This window comes from Gnatocerus cornutus, chromosome 1, assembly GCF_029298725.1.
Source record: "Gnatocerus cornutus isolate USDA-ARS CGAHR chromosome 1, icGnaCorn1.1, whole genome shotgun sequence".
In the NCBI taxonomy this organism is placed as follows: Eukaryota; Metazoa; Arthropoda; class Insecta; order Coleoptera; family Tenebrionidae; genus Gnatocerus; species Gnatocerus cornutus.
Window position 1 is genome coordinate 17,032,841 of NC_142233.1, and position 18,028 is coordinate 17,050,868.

Here is an 18,028-nt window from a genome sequence, read left to right on the forward strand (position 1 = left end):
TTCGCCGTTTTTTTGGCTTGAATTCGCAAAAAAGAGCTTGAAATCTACAAAATCACCAATTTTTATCAAGATTCAACAGCTGAATTGCAAGAAAACAGCAGAAATCTTCACGAAATCATCAAAATTCCTAGAGAAATCCGCTTATTTCGATGCAAACCGACGATTTCTCGCTAATTTTCGCCGTTTTCTGGCTTGAATTCGCAAAGAAGAGCTCGAAATCTACAAATCCACCAATTTTTATCAAGATTCAACAGCTGAATTGCAAGAAAACAGCAGAAATCTGCACAAAGTCATCAAAATTCTTAGAGAAATCCGCTTATTTCGATGCAAAACGACGATTTCTCGCTGATTTTCGCCGTTTTTTTGGCTTGAATTCGCAAAAAAGAGCTTGAAATCTACAAAATCACCAATTTTATCAAGATTCAACGGCTGAATTGCAAGAAAACAGAAGAAATCTGCACGAAATCATCAAAATTCCTAGAGAAATCCGCTTATTTTGACGCAAAACGACGATTTCTCTCTGGTTTTTGCCGTTTTCTTGCTTGAATTCGCAAACAAGAGCTTGAAATCTACAAAATCACCAATTTTTATCAAGATTCAACAGCTGAATTGCAAGAAAACAGCAGAAATCTGCACTAAATTATCAAAATTCCTAGAGAAATCCGCTTATTTCGATGCAAAACGACGATTTCTCGCTCATTTTCGCAGTTTTTTAGCTTGAATTCGCAAAGAAGAGCTCGAAATCTACAAAACCACCAATTTTTATCAAGATTCAACGGCTGAATTGCAAGAAAACAGCAGAAATCGGCACAAAATCATCAAAATTCTTAGAGAAATCCGAAAGCAAGGATTTCTCCCTGATTTTTGCCGTTTTCTGGCTTGAATTCGCAAAGAGCTCGAAATCTACAAAAAACCACCAATTTTAATCAAATTTCTAATTTCGCGTCGCACGATTTAGGGTATTAAAACAAAAATAACTAACAGTAATCAGAAAATTTGGCGTCAAAATTAACAAATGTCAAATCCTGGGGAATAATCATGCCAACCTAGTCATCTCAAAATTTCGAAAGTTAATCTATTAAGATTACAACTTTAAATAAAAAAATGACAGAAGTGTGTCAAATCCTAGGAAAAAAAAACCTAGTGACCTCAAAATGTCGACAGTTAATTTACACAGATTACAACTTTAAATAAAAAAATGCTAAAAGAAAAAGAAAGAAATTTCAAATTTCGCGCCGCCCGAATTAGGGTATTAAAACAAAAATTACTAACAGAAATCAGAAAATTTTACGGCAAAATCAACAAATGTCAAATCCTGGGGAATAATAATGCCAACCTGTCATCTCAAAATTTCGAAAGTTAATTTATCAAGATTACAACTATAAATAAATAAATGACAGAAGAAAAACGAAAGAAATTTCAAATTTCGCGCCGCACGATTTAGGGTATTAAAACCAAAAGTAACTAACAGTAATCTGTCGATGTAAGTGCTGAATTTGGGGTTAGAAACACCCCCAGACAAGCCCTGATTGTGGCAACATAAAACCCGCCGTGTAAAACAGCGAAAAACCGCAAATAAAAAAAAACCCACGGCGCGCCCTTCTTTACCGACCGCGTGCGACCACGCCAGGTCAAGGCCGCATTTAAAAAGTGCGAGGTCATTACGGTTCACTCCACAAATACGCTTTTTTTTCACTCGTAGTGTGAAGTGCAGGTACCTGACAGAATGCTGTAATGAGCTCTTCATTATCCAGCGTGCAATTCCCCAATGTGAGTACCAAACCGCTGGCTAAAAATTGTCAACAAAAACTTTGCCATGTCATGGTATAATATTAACCTTTCTCTTTGATCGTTTTCATCTGGTAGTTGCATTTCGGTGGTGACGGCGTTTGTTCCAGTGACTGATTCACCGAAAAGACTGCAGAATGTTGAGCACGGAGGCCCAAGTTAGATATTTAGTGCAATGGTTCCAGGAATGGAGCGACTTACAGAGGTCGGATTTCCTGCCGATTTTGGCGGAAAAGTACGCCAACAAGGCCTATGTCAATGGGATTGTCAACAGCATCGCCGGGGTGAATTGCCAGGACAAGCCCATGTCGCTGTTTGAGTGTCGAGTAAGTCCCCAATCCTACCCAAGACAGTTGAGTGAGGGGGTTGCAGGTGAAGCTGTTCAAAGAGTGGTTCTCCCAGTGGAGCCTCGACCAGAAGGAGGCGTTCTTGAAGCAGATCTCTGAGATTGACTCGAGTTTTGCTGAGAAGTTGAACACCGAGCTGCAGAATGGGGTGCCGGAGGGCAACCATGAGACCAACGGAAACGAGATCTTGGAAGACTAATCTCACTGGAAGTACTAAGTCTAGTTTTAGTTTAGGTTAAATTGAAGGTTTTGTGATATTTCTCCCTGAGTATTACGTAAATTGCATTTTCAGTTGGATTACTGCCTGTAATTTACATGAGGGTTGCTGAATAAAGTGTTTATTTACTAAGACAGAACAAGGGAAAGTGCTTAGTAATGGGGCACGGATGAAGGAATTTTGGCAGAGTGCCGCCAATTGCCTTCAGAGCCTTGGAGACGTCAGTTTTTATTTATATTTAGCGATGGAAAACGAGATCTTCAGTTTTAATGATTTTTTTTGACCTCCCTGATTCAATGTCTGTTTGGGGTGAAAACAAAAATTACTGAAGGTGTGTTTTTTTCGTTTCGGTCTGCATTTTTTTTGTTTATCCCTCCAAACTCGACGGTAAAAATGAAACACTTTCCTGCTTATTTGCGGTTTCATAAAGAGCCCTTTTATCTTCAGGATAAATTTAAAATGAAATATAAAAAAAATAAGTAAAATTCAATTTAATAACTGAAATTTTGAGATGAATTCTAAAATTTGTAATTTTTGTTCTAAACTTCTACAATTTGACACACTTAATTAGAGCCTTTGAGACAATAAGTGCACCCAATTTAATTGTTTTAGCGGGAAAATTGTCAAAGTTGTGGAATTTAAAAGAAAAACTGAAATTTTGAGATGACTAGAAAAACGAAAAATTCTAAAATTTGTAATTCTTGTTCTAAAAGTCTACAATTTGGTACAATTAATTAGCGCCTTTATGGCAATAAATGCACCAAATTTCATTCCTTTAGCGGCACAATTGCCAAAATTATAGAATTTAAAAAAAACGAAAACTTTGAAATTACGACAAAAACGAAAAATTCTAAAATTTGTAATTGTTGTTCTAAAATTCTACAATTTAACACACTTAATAAGCGCCTTTAAGGCAATAACTGCACCAAATTTCATTATTTTAGTGGCATAATTGTCAAAGTTGTGAAATTTAAAAGAAAAACTGGAATTTTGAGATGACTAGAAAAACGAAAAATTCTAAAATTCGTAATTTTTGTTCTAAAATTCTACAATTTGGCACACTTAATTATCGCCTTTAGGGCACTAAGTGCACGAAATTTGGTTGCTTTAACGTAAAAATTATCAAAGTTGCGGAATTTAAAAGAAAAACTGAAATTTTGAAACGACTAGAAAAAAAAAATTCTAAAATGTGTAATTCTTGTTCTAAAAGTCTACAATTTGGTACAATTAATTAGCGCCTTTATGGCAATAAATGCACCAAATTTCATTCCTTTAGCGGCACAATTTCCAAAATTATAGAATTTAAAAAAAAAACGAAAACTTTGAGATGACGACAAAAACGAAAAATTCTAAAATTTGTAATTCTTGTTCTAAAATTCTAGAATTTAACACACTTAATAAGCGCCTCTAAGACAATAACTGCACCAAATTTCATTAGTTTAGTGGCATAATTGTCAAAGTTGTGGAATTTAAAAGAAAAACTGGAATTTTGAGATGACTAGAAAAACGAAAAATTCTAAAATTCGTAATTTTTGTTCTAAAATTCTATAATTTGGCACACTTAATTATCGCCCTTAGGGCACTAAGTGCACGAAATTTGGTTGCTTTAACGTAAAAATTATCAAAGTTGCGGAATTTAAAAGAAAAACTGAAATTTTGAAACGACTAGAAAAAAAAATTCTAAAATGTGTAATTCTTGTTCTAAAAGTCCACAATTTGGTACAATTAATTAGCGCCTTTATGGCAATAAATGCACCAAATTTCATTCCTTTAGCGGCACAATTGCCAAAATTATAGAATTTAAAAAAAAAACGAAAACTTTGAAATTACGACAAAAACGAAAAATTCTAAAATTTGTAATTCTTGTTCTAAAATTCTACAATTTAACACACTTAATAAGCGCCTTTAAGGCAATAACTGCACCAAATTTCATTATTTTAGTGGCATAATTGTCAAAGTTGTGGAATTTAAAAGAAAAACTGGAATTTTGAGATGACTAGAAAAACGAAAAATTCAAAAATTCGTAATTTTTGTTCTAAAATTCTATAATTTGGCACACTTAATTATCGCCCTTGGGGCACTAAATGCACGAAATTTGGTTGCTTTAACGTAAAAATTATCAAAGTTGCGGAATTTAAAAGAAAAACTGAAATTTTGAAACGACTAGAAAAAAAAAATTCTAAAATGTGTAATTCTTGTTCTAAAAGTCTACAATTTGGTACAATTAATTAGCGCCTTTATGGCAATAAATGCACCAAATTTCATTCCTTTAGCGGCACAATTGCCAAAATTATAGAATTTAAAAAAAAAACGAAAACTTTGAAATTACGACAAAAACGAAAAATTCTAAAATTTGTAATTCTTGTTCTAAAATTCTACAATTTAACACACTTAATAAGCGCCTTTAAGGCAATAACTGCACCAAATTTCATTATTTTAGTGGCATAATTGTCAAAGTTGTGGAATTTAAAAGAAAAACTGGAATTTTGAGATGACTAGAAAAACGAAAAATTCAAAAATTCGTAATTTTTGTTCTAAAATTCTATAATTTGGCACACTTAATTATCGCCCTTGGGGCACTAAATGCACGAAATTTGGTTGCTTTAACGTAAAAATTATTAAATTTGCGGAATTTAAAAGAAAAACTGAAATTTTGAGATGACTAGAAAAACGAAAAATTCTAAAATTTGTAATTCATGTTCTAAAACTCTACAATTTGGCACCCTCAAATAGCGCCTTTAAGGCAATAAGCGCCCCAAATTGCACTGCTTTAGTGACAAACTTGTCAAAGTTGTGGAATTTAAAAGAAAAACTGGAATTTTGAGATGACTAGAAAAACGAAAAATTCTAAAATTCGTAATTCTTGTTCTAAAAGTCTACAATTTGGTACAATTAATTAGCGCCTTTATGGCAATAAATGCACCAAATTTCATTCCTTTAGCGGCACAATTGCCAAAATTATAGAATTTAAAAAAAACGAAAACTTTGAAATTACGACAAAAACGAAAAATTCTAAAATTTGTAATTCTTGTTTTAAAATTCTACAATTTAACACACTTAATAAGCGCCTTTAAGGCAATGACTGCACCAAATTTCATTATTTTAGTGGCATAATTGTCAAAGTTGTGGAATTTAAAAGAAAAACTGGAATTTTGAGATGACTAGAAAAACGAAAAATTCTAAAATTCGTAATTTTTGTTCTAAAATTCTACAATTTGGCACACTTAATTATCGCCTTTAGGGCACTAAGTGCACGAAATTTGGTTGCTTTAACGTAAAAATTATCAAAGTTGCGGAATTTAAAAGAAAAACTGAAATTTGAGATAACCAGAAAAACGAAAAATTCTAAAATTTGTAATTCTTGTTCTAAAAATCTACAATTTGGTACACTTAATTAGCGCCTTTATGGCAATAAATGCACCAAATTTCATTCCTTTAGCGGCACAATTTCCAAAATTATAGAATTTAAAAAAAAAACGAAAACTTTGAGATGACGACAAAAACGAAAAATTCTAAAATTTGTAATTCTTGTTCTAAAATTCTACAATTTAACACACTTAATAAGCGCCTTTAAGACAATAACTGCACCAAATTTCATTAGTTTAGTGGCATAATTGTCAAAGTTGTGGAATTTAAAAGAAAAACTGGAATTTTGAGATGACTAGAAAAACGAAAAATTCTAAAATTCGTAATTCTTGTTCTAAAAGTCTACAATTTGGTACAATTAATTAGCGCCTTTATGGCAATAAATGCACCAAATTTCATTAGTTTAGTGGCATAATTGTCAAAGTTGTGGAATTTAAAAGAAAAACTGGAATTTTGAGATGACTAGAAAAACGAAAAATTCTAAAATTCGTAATTTTTGTTCTAAAATTCTATAATTTGGAACACTTAATTAGCGCCTTTAGGGTAATAAGTGCACGAAATTTGGTTGCTTTAATATAAAAATTATAAAAGTTGCGGAATTTAAAAGAAAAACTGAAATTTTGAGATGACTAGAAAATCGAAAAATTCTAAAATTCGTAATTCTTGTTCTAAAATTCTATAATTTGCGCCTTTAAGGCAATAAGTGCACCAAATTTCATTGCTTTAGCGGCAAAATTGTCACAGATGTAGAATTTAAAAGAAAAACTGTAATTTTGACATGATTAGAAAAACGAAAAATTCTAAAATTTGTAATTTTTGTTCTAAAATTCTACAATTTGGCACACTAAATTAGCGCCTTTAAGGCAATAAATGCACCAAATTTCATTATTTTAGAGGCATAAATAATTTCAAAGTTGTGGAAATTAAAAGAAAAACCGAAATTTTGACATGACTAAAAAACGAAAAATTCTAAAATTCTTTATTCTTGTTCTAAACTTCTACAATTTAACACACTTAATTAGAGCCTTTAGGGCAATAAGTGCACCAAATTTCTTTGCTTTCGCTGCAAAATTGTCAAAGTTGTGGAATTTAAAAGAAAAACTGGAATTTTGACATAATTAGAAAAACGAAAAATTTTAAAATTCGTAATTCTTGTTCTAAACTTATACAATTTAACACACTTAATAAGCGCCTTTAAGGCAATAAGTGCACTGAATTTTACTGCTTTGACGGCACTATTGTCAAAGTTGTGGAATTTAAAAGAAAAACTGAAATTTTGAGATGATTAAAAAAAAGAAAAATTCTAAAATTCATAATTCTTGTTCTAAACTTCCACAATTTAACACACTTAATTAGCGCCCTTAAGGCAATAAGTGCATCGAATTTCACTATTGTCAAAGTTGTGGAGTTTAAAAAAAACTAAAATTTTGGGATTAGAAAATGGAAAAATTCTAAAATTTGAATTCTCGTTCTAAAATTCTACAATTTGGCACACTCAATTAGCGGCTTTAAGGCAATAAGTAATCCAAATTTCATTACTTTAGCGGCAAAATTGTCAAAGTTGTGGCGTTTAAAAGAAAAACTGAATTCTTGTTTTAAAATTTTCACGTAATCAGCGCCTTTGGGGCAATAAGTGCACCAAATGTCATGTTTACATTATTCGATGTTACCCTCCAAAAGCAGTGGTAAAAATGAAACACTTCCTCCTACTAATTTCCGGTTTAATAAAGAGCCCCTTTATCTTCCGGATAAAGAAAGTAAATTTCCACGTTCCCCAGGGAAGTTCGCACAGTTTCCGTATGTTTTATAAGGAAAATCGCAGCGATTCCGTACGCCAAACATGGAATTCCTGAAAAAACATAATTTTAGTTCCGTAATTTCAAATTTCCCGCCTCGGCTCCACGCGGCAAATTTGAATTTCACCTAAATTCGCCACCTTGATGCACCTAAACAAGTAATCATCCAACATCAAATTCTGCAGCTGTCTCTTGGTGCAGTGGTATTTCATGTATGGAAAGCACCCAGTGCGCAAAATGTGGTAATTGGACGCGCCAACTTTCCAGTTGAAGTGAGATTTTCCCCATTGGTCGTCAGTCACACTACTGTACTACAATGGAAAGTTACATAATGGGCGTTTATTGGCACGTTTTACCTTAACGAAGTAGGAAGTCCAAGGGGGCTCACTGCATTGTCGCAGGTAGCAAGTCAGGACTTCGGAAACGGGCGGTCTGGGGGTGCTGTTCTTGGGGGTGAATGTGAAGAGTCGTCGCGGGATCATCAAGTGACTATTTGATCTGATTTAATGCAGGATTTGGATTTTGTTATGTCATTTTGGGGCTCCGCAGCTCAAATAAGCGTGAAGATAGGAGCGATTGATAAAACGAAATCACGTGGTCGCCTGTCATTTACGCGCATGGTGGTGGGGTGTTTTTGACATTTGACAGAGTGGCTAACCATAGGCGTCACAAATGGAGAATTTAAAGGAATGTTCTGGCAACAATTTAAAAGTGGAAAACCTTAAAAAATTATCTGTAGTGTCCTAAAAAAAGGTTTTGAAACCTGGGCCGTAGTTTTTAGGTTATAATTACGGCCCTTAATCGTGATTTTTTGCACAAGAAATAGGTCACTTTGACACGACGCCACTGAATCACATCAGGTGTTTTCTGGGGCTAAAACGAAAAATTCTAAAATTCGTAATTTTTGTTCAAAAATTTTACAATTTGGCACAACTAATTAGCGCCTTTAAAGCAATAAGTGCACCAAATTTCATTATTTTAGAGGAAAGATTGTCGCGATTGTGGAATTTAAAAGTAAAACTGAAATTTTGACTTGATTAGAAAATCGAAAAAATCTAAAATTCTTAATTCTTGTTCTCAAATTTTACAATTTGACAGACTCAATTAGCGCATTTAAGGCAATAAGGGCACGAAATTTCATTGCTCTAGCGGCAAAATTGTCAAAGTTGTGGAATTTAAAATAAGAACTGAAATTTTGAGATGACTAAAAATACAAAAATTCTAAAATTTGTAATTCATGTTCTAAAATTCTACAATTTGGCACACTCAATTAGTGCCTTTAGGGCAAAAAGTGCACAAAATTTCCTTGCTTTAGCGGCAAAATTGTCAAAGTTGTGGAATTTAAAAGAAAAACTGAAATTTTGAAACGAGTAGAAAGATGAAAAATTCTAAAATTTGTAATTCATGTTCTAAAATTCTACAATTTGGCACACTCAATTAGTGCCTTTAGGGCAAAAAGTGCACAAAATTTCCTTGCTTTAGCGGCAAAATTGTCAAAGTTGTGGAATTTAAAAGAAAAACTGTAATTTTGAAATGAGTAGAAAGATGAAAAATTCTAAAATTTGTAATTCATGTTCTAAAATTCTACAATTTGGCACACTCAATTAGTGCCTTTAGGGCAAAAAGTGCACAAAATTTCCTTGCTTTAGCGGCAAAATTGTCAAAGTTGTGGAATTTAAAAGAAAAACTGTAATTTTGAAATGAGTAGAAAGATGAAAAATTCTAAAATTTGTAATTCATGTTCTAAAATTCTACAATTTGGCACACTCAATTAGTGCCTTTAGGGCAAAAAGTGCACAAAATTTCCTTGCTTTAGCGGCAAAATTGTTAAAGTTGTGGAATTTAAAAGAAAAACTGTAATTTTGAAACGAGTAGAAAGATGAAAAATTCTAAAATTTGTAATTCATGTTCTAAAATTCTACAATTTGGCACACTCAATTAGTGCCTTTAGGGCAAAAAGTGCACAAAATTTCACTGCTTTAGCGACAAAATTGTCAAAGTTGTGGAATTTAAAAGAAAAACTGAAATTTTGAAACGAGTAGAAAGATGAAAAATTCTAAAATTTGTAATTCATGTTCTAAAATTCTACAATTTCGCACACTCAAAAAGCGCCTTTAAGGCAATAAGTGCACCAAATTTCATTGCTTTAGCGGCAAAATTGTCAAAGTTGTGAAATTTAAAAGAAAAACTGAAATTTTGAGATGCTAGAAAATCGAAAAATTCTAAAATTTGTAATTCATGTTCTAAAATTCAACAATTTGGCACACTCAATTAGTGCCTTTAGGGCAAAAAGTGCACCAAATTTCATTGCTTTAGCGGAAAAATTGTCAAAGTTGTGGAATTTAAAAGAAAAACTGAAATTTTGAAACGAGTAGAAAGACGAAAAATTCTAAAATTTGAAATTTATGTTCTAAAATTCTACAATTTCGCACACTCAAAAAGCGCCGTTAAGGCAAATAAGTGCCCCAAATTTCACTGCTTTAGCGACAAAATTGTCAAAGTTGTGGAATTTAAAAGAAAAACTGAAATTTTGAAACGAGTAGAAAGATGAAAAATTCTAAAATTTGTAATTCATGTTCTAAAATTCTACAATTTCGCACACTCAAAAAGCGCCTTTAAGGCAATAAGTGCACCAAATTTCATTGCTTTAGCGGCAAAATTGTCAAAGTTGTGAAATTTAAAAGAAAAACTGAAATTTTGAGATGACTAGAAAAACGAAAAATTCTAAAATTTGTAATTCATGTTCTAAAATTCTACAATTTGGCACACTTAATTAACGCCTTCAAGACAATAAGTGCACCAAATTTCATTATTTTAGAGGCACAATTGTTAAAGTTGTGGAATTTAAACGAAAAACTGAAATTTTGAGATGCTAGAAAATCGAAAAATTCTAAAATTTGTAATTCATGTTCTAAAATTCAACAATTTGGCACACTCAATTAGTGCCTTTAGGGCAAAAAATGCACAAAATTTCGTTGCTTTAGCGGCAAAATTGTCAAAGTTGTGGAATTTAAAAGAAAGACTGAAATTTTGAAACGAGTAGAAAAACGAAAAATTCTAAAATTTGTAATTCATGTTCTAAAATTCTACAATTTGGCACACTTAATTAACGCCTTCAAGACAATAAGTGCACCAAATTTCATTATTTTAGAGGCACAATTGTTAAAGTTGTGGAATTTAAACGAAAAACTGAAATTTTGAGATGCTAGAAAATCGAAAAATTCTAAAATTTGTAATTCATGTTCTAAAATTCAACAATTTGGCAACTCAATTAGTGCCTTTAGGGCAAAAAATGCACAAAATTTCGTTGCTTTAGCGGCAAAATTGTCAAAGTTGTGGAATTTAAAAGAAAGATTGAAATTTTGAAACGAGTAGAAAAACGAAAAATTCTAAAATTTGTAATTCATGTTCTAAAATTCTACAATTTGGCACACTCAATTAGCGCCTTTAAGGCACTAAGTGCACCAAATTTCATTGCTTTAGCGGCAAAATTGTCAAAGTTGTGAAATTTAAAAGAAAAACTGAAATTTTGAGATGACTAGAAAAACGAAAAATTCTAAAATTTATAATTCTTGTTCTAAAAATCTACAATTTGGCACACTTCATAAGCGCCTTTAAGGCATTAAATTCAACAAATTTCATTATTTTAGAGGCACAATTGTTAAACTTGTGAAATTTAAAAGAAAAACAAATTTTTAAATGATAAGACGAAAAAATCTAAAATTTGTAATCCTTGTTATAAAATTCTACAATTTGGCACACTTAATTAACGCCCTTTAGGCAATTTTATTAATTTAAGGGCAAAATTGTCAAAGTTTTGGCATTTCAAAGCAAAATTAAAATTTTAAGTTGATTACAAAAGCAAAAATTATAAAATTCTACATTTTTTTAGTGTATGACGTAATTGGTTCAGAAATCCATCCAATCAAACACCGCTTTGGACAATTTTAGCCAATGAGTGCAAAGTTTTGATTGAATTGGTTGTTTTTGTGTTTTTTTTAAAGACAAAAACTGTTTTGGTGGAGACAATGCCAGCCAATCAACGAGTGAAGAAAGGGTGGAGCTTCATTAAAACTCTAAAAAAATTCTACAAGTGTGTTATTGACGTTTGAGTTTTTCATGAACTATTAATAGAAACACGTTTTTTTTTGTACATTTTATTACTTCTCAGTAGGTCGGAAATTTTTTGTAGTAACAATTTTCATAGATCTTATATTTATACATAGTACATTCTAGAATTGTGTATTGTCACAAATTTTGAGTATTCGAGTACACAAGTCAACAATGATTTATTTATACAGGAAGACATAACAAAGTCATAAAAATTATTACAGAGTGTCAAATGTAATCACATAGTCATCACGTGCTCAAGTTTTCAACATTTCCACATGGAAAATATAAAAATACAATATAAAATTTACAAACATCACAACAATAGTAAAAACATTTAGATACTGATAGAGAATGAGCAAAGTTCTTCTTAATTCTATAAAAGACATAAATAAAATCGTGAATAATACCAATCGCAACACGGAAGATTCGAATATCTCGCACGTGATGATTGTGTTGTTAACGCGCTGAGTTTTATAATACTGATAACATAAAAAAGGTTACAAAAATCTACAATCAAAATTACAGTTTCGAATATTCATTGCTGATTAATTAAAACTAAAAATAAATAACCTCTTCATCGTCTTTGCGCGGCTTCACGTTCCCATGCGGCTGCTGACTCTGCACGGCCGGGATAGACGGTGAGGCTTCCATCATCGCGGGACTCGAACCCGTTCGATTGTGGGAATGTGCGACTGGTGTCTACAACAAACGGTTACAGTCTAATCGACCAAGAAATCGACCCTACGCACGGTTTCTCCAGAAGGAGGGCTTAGGCGCTGGTAGCCCGAACTGCTGATCCGGCGAACTTTGTCGTCTTGACTCAACTTTAAGGGTAACATCTGTACAGGGTTGCCCCCGGAAGAAACGTGCGCCGGAGGCAGCGAGCCGGAGCTCAACCGCGACGCCAACTTCAGAGGGATTTGTTGTTTGACTTGCATGTTTTGTTGGGCCTTCTGTTGGTTCGTCGCGCTGATCAAGTTGATGGGGAGTTGGGATTTGGTGATTTGGTTGTCTGAAAAACGGGGAAGATTTCGAATAAACAAATTCTACTTTTTATTCTTTAACTTTGACAATTATTGGGGGAAAAATGTGATAAAGTCGAAATTTTAGAACAAGAAATAAAAATTTTAGAATTTTTCATTCCTCTTTTAATCAAAAGATTCGACTTTTTTTTCTAAATTTTTTAACTTTGACAATTTTACTACTAGAGCAATGACGTTTGGCACACTTATTGCTAAAAAGGCGTTTATTAAATGTGCCGAAATTCAAAATTTTAGAACGAAAAATTAAAATTTTAGAATTTTTTATTTTTTGTTCAAACAAAAAATTCGACTTTTTTCTTCAAAATTCTTTAATTTTTAAAATTTTGCTGCTAAAGTAATAAAATTTGGCACACTACTTGCTTAAAAAGCGTTTATTAACTATGCCAAAGTTCGAAGTTTAAGAACAAGAAATAAAAATTTTAGAATTTTTCATTCCTCTTTTAATCAAAAGATTCGACTCTTTTTTCTAATTTTTTTAACTTCGACAATTTTACTACTAGAGCAATGACGGTTGGCACACTTATTGCTAAAAAGGCGTTTATTAAATGTGCCGAAATTCAAAATTTTAGAACAAAAAATTAAAATTTTAGAATTTTTTATTTTTTGTTCAAACAAAAAATTCGACTTTTTTCTTCAAAATTCTTTAATTTTTAAAATTTTGCTGCTAAAGTAATGAAATTTGGCACACTTCTTGCTTAAAAAGCGTTTATTAACTATGCCAAAGTTCGAAGTTTAAGAACAAGAAATAAAAATTTTAGAATTTTTCATTCCTCTTTTAATAAGAAAAAAATCGACTTTTTTTTAAATTCTTTAACTTTGACAATTTTACTACTAGAGGAATGACGTTTGGCACACTTATTGCTAAAAAGGCGTTTATTAAATGTGCCAAAATCCGAAATTTTAGAGCAAGAAATAGGAATTTTACTATTTTTCATTGAAATAAAAAAATTCGACTTATTTCTAAATTTTTTAACATTCCCAATTTTACCGCTAGAGCAATGAAATTTGGCACACCTATTGCTTAAAAAGCGCTTTTTACAAGTGGCAAAGTACAAAATTTTAGAACACGAAATAAGAATTTTAGAATTTTTCATTTTTCTTTCAAACAAATAAATCGACTTTGTTCTTCAAAATTCTTTAACCTTTAAAATTTTGCTGATAAAGCAATGAAATTTGGCACACTTATTGCTTAAAAAGCGTTTGTTAACTATGCCAAAGTTCGAAATTTTACAACAAGAAATAAAAATTTTAGAATTTTTCATTCCTCTTTTAATCAAAAGATTCGACTCTTTTTTCTAATTTTTTTAACTTCGACAATTTTACTACTAGAGCAATGACGGTTGGCACACTTATTGCTAAAAAGGCGTTTATTAAATGTGCCGAAATTCAAAATTTTAGAACAAAAAATTAAAATTTTAGAATTTTTTATTTTTTGTTCAAACAAAAAATTCGACTTTTTTCCTCAAAATTCTATAATTTTCAAAATTTTGCTGCTAAAGTAATGAAATTTGGCACACTTCTTGCTTAAAAAGCGTTTATTAACTATGCCAAAGTTCGAAGTTTAAGAACAAGAAATAAAAATTTTAGAATTTTTCATTCCTCTTTTAATAAGAAAAAAATCGACTTTTTTTTTAAATTCTTTAACTTTGACAATTTTACTACTAGAGGAATGACGTTTGGCACACTTATTGCTAAAAAGGCGTTTATTAAATGTGCCAAAATCCGAAATTTTAGAGCAAGAAATAGGAATTTTACTATTTTTCATTGAAATAAAAAAATTCGACTTATTTCTAAATTTTTTAACATTCCCAATTTTACCGCTAGAGCAATGAAATTTGGCACACCTATTGCTTAAAAAGCGCTTTTTACAAGTGGCAAAGTACAAAATTTTAGAACACGAAATAAGAATTTTAGAATTTTTCATTTTTCTTTCAAACAAATAAATCGACTTTGTTCTTCAAAATTCTTTAACCTTTAAAATTTTGCTGATAAAGCAATGAAATTTGGCACACTTATTGCTTAAAAAGCGTTTGTTAACTATGCCAAAGTTCGAAATTTTACAACAAGAAATAAAAATTTTAGAATTTTTCATTCCTCTTTTAATCAAAAGATTCGACTTTTTTTTCTAAATTTTTTAACTTCGACAATTTTACTACTAGAGCAATGACGTTTGACACACTTATTTCTAAAAAGGCGTTTATTAAATGTGCCGAAATTCAAAATTTTAGAACGAAAAATTAAAATTTTAGAATTTTTTATTTTTTGTTTAAACAAAAAATTCGACTTTTTTCTTCAAAATTCTTTCTTTAACTATACAAATTTTGTTGCTAAGCAATGAAATTTGGCACACTTATTGCTTAAAAAGCGTTTATTAACTATGCCAAAGTTCGAAGTTTTAGAACAACGAATAAAATTTTAGAATTTTTCATTTTTCCTTCGAATACAAAAATTCGATTTTTTTTAAATTTTTTAACTTTCACAATTTTACACCTAAATCAATAAATTTTGGCACATTTATTGTTTAAAACGCGTTTATTAAATGTACCAAAGCTCTAAATTTAGAACAAAAAATAAGAATTTTAGAATTTTTTAATTTTTCCTTGAAATAAAAAATTTGACTTTTTTTCTAAGTTTCCTAAATTTGGCAATTTTACACCTAAAGCAATAAATTTTTTCACATTTATTGCTTAAAACGCGTTCATTAAGCTTGAAATTTTAGAACAAGAAATAAGAATTTTAGAATTTGTCATTCTTTTTTTTGAACAAAAAACTCGACTTTTTTTCTAAATTCCAACAAAACGGTTTGGAAGTGGTTAAACTCACTTTTCCCCCACTTCTTCGATGACTGCGAGTTCGTCGACACCGAATCCGAATTGTCCTCCGAGTTCTCCAGCTGTGGAAACGACAACGTGCCGACGTTCGGAGATATAATAAAACCCTTGTTGGTGAGCTTCTCCATGGTTCGAAACAATTGCTCCCTTTGCTCCTTCACGTCTTCCTGTTCGCTTCGGATTTGCTCTTGTAACTTCAACAGTTCGCCTTTCTTCTGATCCAGCTCCTTCGCTTCTTGTTCCCTGGTGGCGATCCAGGCGGCCTTCTCCGCGCTGAGCTTATCCTGCAGGTTTCTGAGCTCCTCCAGCTGCTGGTTGTGGCGGTACTGTCGCGCTCCATCACCCCCAACCTTCAGAGTGTTCACTTGGGCTTGATAACTTTCATTGGTGGTCATCAACTGGGAGATAATGCACAGAAGAGTATAAACATAGTGCGACAACTGGATGGCGGTGTACTGCTGCTCCCGCCCCAGAGAAAGCAGCGCCGGGCCGTCGGGGGGCGCCAACAACTGCTGGGAGTTGTCGTTCGCTTCGCCCCCACTGAACTCGAAGTAGTGCTTGTACGGCAACTTCTCCTGAAACAACGCAATGAGCCCCCTTTCTACCACCACTAGATTAACTTACGAAGATCTTGGACTCCCCCGGCTTGGAGTTCTCCGCTTCGGGCGTCTCCACCGGCGCCCCCGCCGCCTGAATCTTCCTCCCCAGCAACTTGAAGGCCACCGGATTCGAGTTATCAAACCCCCCGAAAGTCTCCGCGCGCTTCGGTAGAATCGGCGAGACGTACGTCTCGCTGTGGTGCTCCCCTGCAGAGCTCACACTCCTCGACAGGTTGGTGCCGGTGGTGTAGAGCGAACTCGCCAAGTGACTCACTTCCTGCACGGCCGTCAGGACTTCCTTCCAGATTTGGCCGGTGTCGACGTTCTCGCTGACGAGGTGGCGGTACGAAGGGGGCGACGGGGGGTCGATTCCGGAGGCAGTCAACAGTTTGAGTTGCAGCGACATCTTCTCCTCCAAGAGGAGGGCTTGTTCGACGTCCTTTTGGCGGAGGAGGCCCACCAAGTAGCGGATCTGGTTTTGTTTTGAGCTCAGGAGACTCTGCTGCTCTTCGGTGCTCAAGACGGTGTTGTGCTCGTCGTCTTCGGGGCACGACTGCACGGCCTCTCTGGAATTTCGAAGAGTTAAACAGTTGGTGCGGGACTGTTGAAATTTAGGGACTTTCGTGTTACCAACCCAAGTTTCAAATTACCAACATTTCGATAAAAGAAAGTGAGGTTAAAATGAAGTTACTATCTAAATCTGGGGATAATTTAGGGACTTTTGTGTTACCAACCCAAGTTGAGAGCACCAAAACTTTTCCATGTCGTGAATCTATCAAATTACTCAAATTTCGAGAAACATAAAATGAGGTTAAGGTGAAGTCTACTGTCTCAATCTGGTGGTAATTTAGGGATTTTCGTGTTTCCAACCCAAGTAGAGAGTAGCAAACTTTTCTGTCGAGAATCATTCAAATTACTTAAATTTCGAGTTGCACTTTGTTCTAAATTGTAACAATTCGCTCTGCATTGAACGTTACACAAAGTGAGGTTAAGGTAAAGTCTACTGTTACATCTAGTGATATTTAGGGACTTTTGTGTTACCAACGAAAGTTTAAATTTCACGTGACAATTTGCTCTACATTGAACGTCACAGAAAGTGAGGTTAAAATGAAGTCTACTGTCAAAATCTGGTGATAATTCAGGGACTTTTGTGTTACCAACCCAAGTTGAAAGCACCAAAACTTTTTCATATCAAATTACTCAAATTTCGAGTCACATCAAATGAGGCCAAGGTGAAGTCTACCGTCTAAATCTGGTGATAATTTAGGGACTTTTGTGTTACCAACCCAATTTTCAAATTTTTAAAAAGTCGACAATTTGCACTAAATCTGATGAGAATTTAGGGACTTTTGTGTTACCAACGCAAGTTTCAAATTCCTAAAATTTCGACAATTCGGTCTACATTGAACATCACATAAAGTGAGGTTAAGGGAGGGTTTACTGTCAAAATCTGGTGATAATTTAGGGATTTTCGTGTTTCCAACCCAAGTTTCGAATTACCCTAAATTTCGACAATTTGCTCTACATTGAACGTCATATAAAGTTACGTTAAGGTGAAGTCTTCTGTCAAAATCTGGTGCTAATTTAGGGATTTTCGTGTTTCCCACCCAAGTAGAGAGTAGCAAACTTTTCTGTCGAGAATCATTCAAATTACTTAAATTTCGAGTTGCACATTGTTCTAAATTGTGATAATTCGCTCTACATTGAACGTCACAAAGTCTACTGTCAAAATCTGGTGGTATTTAGGGACTTTTGTGTTACCAACCCAAGTTCAAATTACTAACATTTCGACAATTTGGTCTATAGAGACTTTCCTGTTACGAACCCAAGTTTCAAATTACCAACATTTCGACAATTTGCTGTACATTAAACATCACAGAAAATGAGGTTAAAATGAAGTCTACTGTCAAAATCTAGTGATAATTTAG

The 18,028-nt window shown here is 33.1% G+C and overlaps 3 protein-coding genes across 6 annotated transcripts in view; 1 reads left to right on the plus strand and 2 right to left on the minus strand.

Annotated features, from left to right (window-relative positions):
• Positions 1–1,451: 1,451 nt before the first annotated feature.
• Positions 1,452–2,494, plus strand: LOC148180607 (uncharacterized protein C14orf119). 2 transcript variants are annotated; one of them, XM_088049557.1, is made up of 3 exons: positions 1,452–1,770; positions 1,867–2,114; positions 2,161–2,494. In XM_088049557.1, the coding sequence occupies exons 2-3, from the start codon at positions 1,926–1,928 to the stop codon at positions 2,332–2,334; spliced, it is 363 nt and encodes a 120-aa protein (XP_087905683.1). In that variant the 5' UTR covers positions 1,452–1,770; positions 1,867–1,925; the 3' UTR covers positions 2,335–2,494. The 2 variants fall into 2 exon arrangements, with proteins under 2 accessions (XP_087905683.1, XP_087905682.1); XM_088049556.1 differs by having other exon boundaries at positions 1,453–1,770; positions 1,899–2,114.
• Positions 2,495–7,422: 4,928 nt separating this feature from the next.
• On the minus strand, positions 7,423–8,131 carry LOC148180608 (uncharacterized protein C15orf61 homolog). Of its 2 annotated transcripts, none has more exons than XM_088037237.1 (3): positions 7,877–8,131; positions 7,642–7,825; positions 7,423–7,567 (listed from the first exon to the last, which is right to left on the minus strand). In XM_088037237.1, exons 1-3 carry the CDS (start codon positions 7,994–7,996, stop codon positions 7,440–7,442), a joined length of 432 nt encoding a protein of 143 aa, XP_087893363.1. In that variant the 5' UTR covers positions 7,997–8,131; the 3' UTR covers positions 7,423–7,439. The 2 variants fall into 2 exon arrangements, with proteins under 2 accessions (XP_087893363.1, XP_087893355.1); XM_088037229.1 differs by having other exon boundaries at positions 7,871–8,131.
• Positions 8,132–11,647: 3,516 nt separating this feature from the next.
• cyst (rho guanine nucleotide exchange factor 18 cysts) overlaps positions 11,648–18,028 on the minus strand; it is a 32,710-nt gene continuing 26,329 nt past the window's right edge. For both annotated transcript variants that reach the window (XM_088050232.1, XM_088050230.1), the window contains 4 exons: positions 16,126–16,666; positions 15,494–16,076; positions 12,377–12,639; positions 11,648–12,326 (listed from right to left, as the gene is read on the minus strand). In XM_088050232.1, coding sequence (XP_087906358.1) covers positions 12,183–12,326; positions 12,377–12,639; positions 15,494–16,076; positions 16,126–16,666 — 1,531 coding nt within the window. In that variant the 3' untranslated portion in view covers positions 11,648–12,182. The remainder of the gene's footprint in view (positions 12,327–12,376; positions 12,640–15,493; positions 16,077–16,125; positions 16,667–18,028) is intronic.

What these genes read in the sequence shown, in the direction of transcription:
- LOC148180607 (XM_088049557.1), top strand. Translation starts at nt 1,926, where the DNA reads ATGTTGAGCACGGAGGCCCAAGTTAGATATTTAGTGCAATGGTTCCAG. An exon ending in TGTCGCTGTTTGAGTGTCGA is followed by an intron (nt 2,115 to 2,160) that starts GTAAGTCCCCAA and finishes AGGGGGTTGCAG; the next exon opens with GTGAAGCTGTTCAAAGAGTG.
- LOC148180608 (XM_088037229.1), bottom strand. Translation starts at nt 7,996, where the DNA reads ATGATCCCGCGACGACTCTTCACATTCACCCCCAAGAACAGCACCCCC. An exon ending in GGACTTCCTACTTCGTTAAG is followed by an intron (nt 7,826 to 7,870) that starts GTAAAACGTGCC and finishes TTTCCATTGTAG; the next exon opens with TACAGTAGTGTGACTGACGA. An exon ending in CATCAAGGTGGCGAATTTAG is followed by an intron (nt 7,568 to 7,641) that starts GTGAAATTCAAA and finishes ATGTTTTTTCAG; the next exon opens with GAATTCCATGTTTGGCGTAC.